At 36.3% G+C, this 3,073-nt stretch overlaps 1 protein-coding gene across 1 annotated transcript; it reads right to left on the minus strand.

Moving 5' to 3' along the window:
• Positions 1–1,068: 1,068 nt before the first annotated feature.
• Positions 1,069–2,095, minus strand: LOC111403695 (calmodulin-binding protein 25-like). The gene is made up of 2 exons (XM_023032289.1): positions 1,987–2,095; positions 1,069–1,890 (listed from the first exon to the last, which is right to left on the minus strand). Exon 2 carries the CDS (start codon positions 1,875–1,877, stop codon positions 1,206–1,208), a length of 672 nt encoding a protein of 223 aa, XP_022888057.1. The 5' UTR covers positions 1,878–1,890; positions 1,987–2,095; the 3' UTR covers positions 1,069–1,205.
• Between the last annotated feature and the right edge of the window lie 978 nt (positions 2,096–3,073).

Below are 3,073 nucleotides of genomic sequence, written 5' to 3' on the forward strand. Positions count from 1 at the left end.
TAAATTTTTAATTACTGGGGTCAACTAACGATTTTGATGGTCAAAGAGGCGGAAATTGTCATTTGGACTGCATCTGCTAATTTCTTCAAAGATTTGGTACCCCCGATAACACAATTAAAGATTTGAACAAAGTGTGCTAATAAGCGAAAGATTGCTATGATTTTTTCTTGGAAATATTACGAGGTCAAAGTTAGACTCAAGTCAAATAATTGACCAGATGATCAAACCTGAACATGGGGTCACATCTATACATATGTCCAATTGATTGATAGAGTAAAGTCCGTACGAACAAATTCTTTTTCATTATGGCAAACAGAATGGAACAAATAGTAAACCCTGTTCAGTGAATTATCTCAAAACAAGGGATCCTTTAGTTAATTAAAAGTCAAAAATCCAAATTTGACCAGGTTTGGCCATGTACCTAGAATACTTTTATGTTGCTTATACTTTAAATTCTAAAATTTGTTTGGTTTGATATTTTTAAAAATTATTATTGAAAATTAAATTAAATATATAACATAAAACACAAATTATATGTTTGGCATTTCAAGTATTTTCCATGAAAATACTGAAAAACTTAAACATGAAAAATAAAATTCCATTCCTCACTTTAAAATAAAATATGAAAAAAAAAAAAAAAAAAAAAAAAAAAAAAAAACACACCAAAAATAGGCCCCTAATGGTCTTGGGCCTGAGGCAGAGACCAGTGCCAGGACAGTGCTTTCCAAGAACAGTGAATGCGCAAGAACTTTAGCACTTCCAAGTGAATCATCATAGCTCATTGTAAGCCAATACTCATTAGATGCTGGCTGTTAAAAACAGTTTTTGTAGCCAATTATTTGCTACCACCACAATATATGCAAACAATTACGACAAACAATTCTGTACAAATAGATAAATCTTTGAATCGCTGTGCGGAATGTGCAGTCCCTTATTTAAAATAATGTTATTTAAACCATACTTAACTGGTCCAATCAAATAAATCACGTGACATTACATTTAAATAATCCATTTAATTACATGTAATTATTATCTAAATTGATATTTAGCACCATAGTAAAATTGCCCTACACATCAAACATTACTTTATTGTTTTTGTATAATATAGACGTTTTACACTGGGAAATAAAAAAATTAAAGATTCTCCCTTTTACCCCTCGCCTCCAGTGCAATGTCTAAACCAGGATTAGATAAAAAATCTCAGGTTACACAGCTTTCCAAGACTCAAGAGTTGGAAAGCTGAAAAAGGAGTCATATTCAAAGCCACCAGCACCGGACGGAGACGGGGGAACATTGCCCGCCGGTAGCTCAACAGATTGAAATGAAGTGGACCCCACTTGGCCCAGCAAGAAAGCTGAGGTGTCAAGGGTTGGCAAGCACCCACCATCCTGCATGTGATTCATAGCTCTTTGCGGCAGCGGCTGCGGCTTCAGCACTTGTGCCGCTGGATTTAAACCGCCGAATCTCAACCCCGTCACCTGCTGGACCATCTGCCTGAAATTCGCCGCATCAGCCGTGATAAACGTCGTTGCCGCCGCCCGCTTCGAGGTACGTGACTTTCTCTTCGTGATCTTCCCAGCCGGCGCTTCAAAACGGCTTTTCGCAAACGAAACTCCACTTCCTAAACCACCTGCCACCGTGGGTGTCTGCACCGGCCTTAATTCGGGACTAACCAGAAAAGATTCAACTGTACCCGTTGAAAAATCATGACTAGAGTCATCATCAATTGATGGATTTGTGAACGATTTCTTCAAAGCTTTTGTCAGTGCTTCTGTTTCTTTATTAGAAAAGATATCGAAAAACCAAGAATCGGAAAGTGTTGAACGAAACGGCGGCCATGACTTTTCCATCGCCATTAAATTCTCAGAAGAGGCCATTTTTGAAAATACCCTGTGTTTCTTCCAAAACAAAAAACGAATCAACAAATAAAACCCAACATTTTCGTGAAGAAAAGAAACAATTAGTTCATGAAATGAAGGAAAATACCTTCTAAGGTTGGGGGTTAAAGAATGATAAGAGTGGGGAGGAGATGGGCAGAGGTGAGAGCAGAATAAATAAGGCGGTGGCGGGTTAAGGAGGTTAACTAACCATGGTTTAATTACAGGGATTATATTATACGTACATCAGACTGTCCATAAAAATATCCACTCCCGTGTGAAGAGGGTTCACTTCGAATAAATTAGGATGATGTCACACGTACATCTCAAAGTGTCCATAAATGTGTTCATCCCCACATGAAGGGGGTCCACTTTCAAAGTGAGTCCCTTTGTGTGAGAACATCGTATTATGTACAAATAGCGTATCCTTAATTACAGTTGAGTGACGAAATCACAGCCCAGTACACTGTTTTGCTTTGACGCTCAAGCAGAGTCGTCGGCTCCTATTTGTATTGATTCCCTCCAGCGGATGCCAGTTTTCGGTGAGAAATTAATGATTAGTCAAAATTCTAGAAACTTGTTTTTTCATTAATGTCTAACGACTTATTAGTTAATAGTCAACCTAGAAAAATTGGTAATATTCCAGTGAGTGAATTATCCAAATGATTATTGAAATTTGTAAAAAAAATTTATAGGGTTACTGAATTTTTAAAATCGTCAAATTCATTATTGAACTTTGTAAGAAAATTCACGGGTTCATTGAACTTTAAAAATCACCTCATTTATCATTGAATTTTACAAAATATTTTTACGGAATCACTGAATTTTGCAAAAGATTTTTCGTGGATCACTAAATTTAGTGATCCCTTGGAAACCTTTTACAAAATTCAGTGATGGATTTAGTGATTTCTAAAGTTCAGTGATCTCGTGGAAATCTTTTACAAATTTCAGTATGAATTTGATGATTTTTAAAGTTCAGTGACCTTGTGAAATTTTTTACAAAGTTCAGCGATCATTTTGGTAATTCAATCATATTTCAGTAGAAGAAAAAATAACAAAAGAATCATGCTATGCGCCCCACCTATACTAGGGGGACAGGTGTCCCCCTGAGAGCGTACAGGGTCAAATGGAATAATCCTTAACCAAATTAGTAGTCAAGTCCTTTTAAATGATATTAATAGTTGCATCACGATTTT

This window comes from Olea europaea, chromosome 11, assembly GCF_002742605.1.
Source record: "Olea europaea var. sylvestris chromosome 11, O_europaea_v1, whole genome shotgun sequence".
Classification (NCBI taxonomy): Eukaryota; Viridiplantae; Streptophyta; class Magnoliopsida; order Lamiales; family Oleaceae; genus Olea; species Olea europaea.

Excerpts from the sequence above, each read along its gene's own strand:
- LOC111403695 (XM_023032289.1), bottom strand. The coding sequence starts at position 1,877 with ATGGCCTCTTCTGAGAATTTAATGGCGATGGAAAAGTCATGGCCGCCG.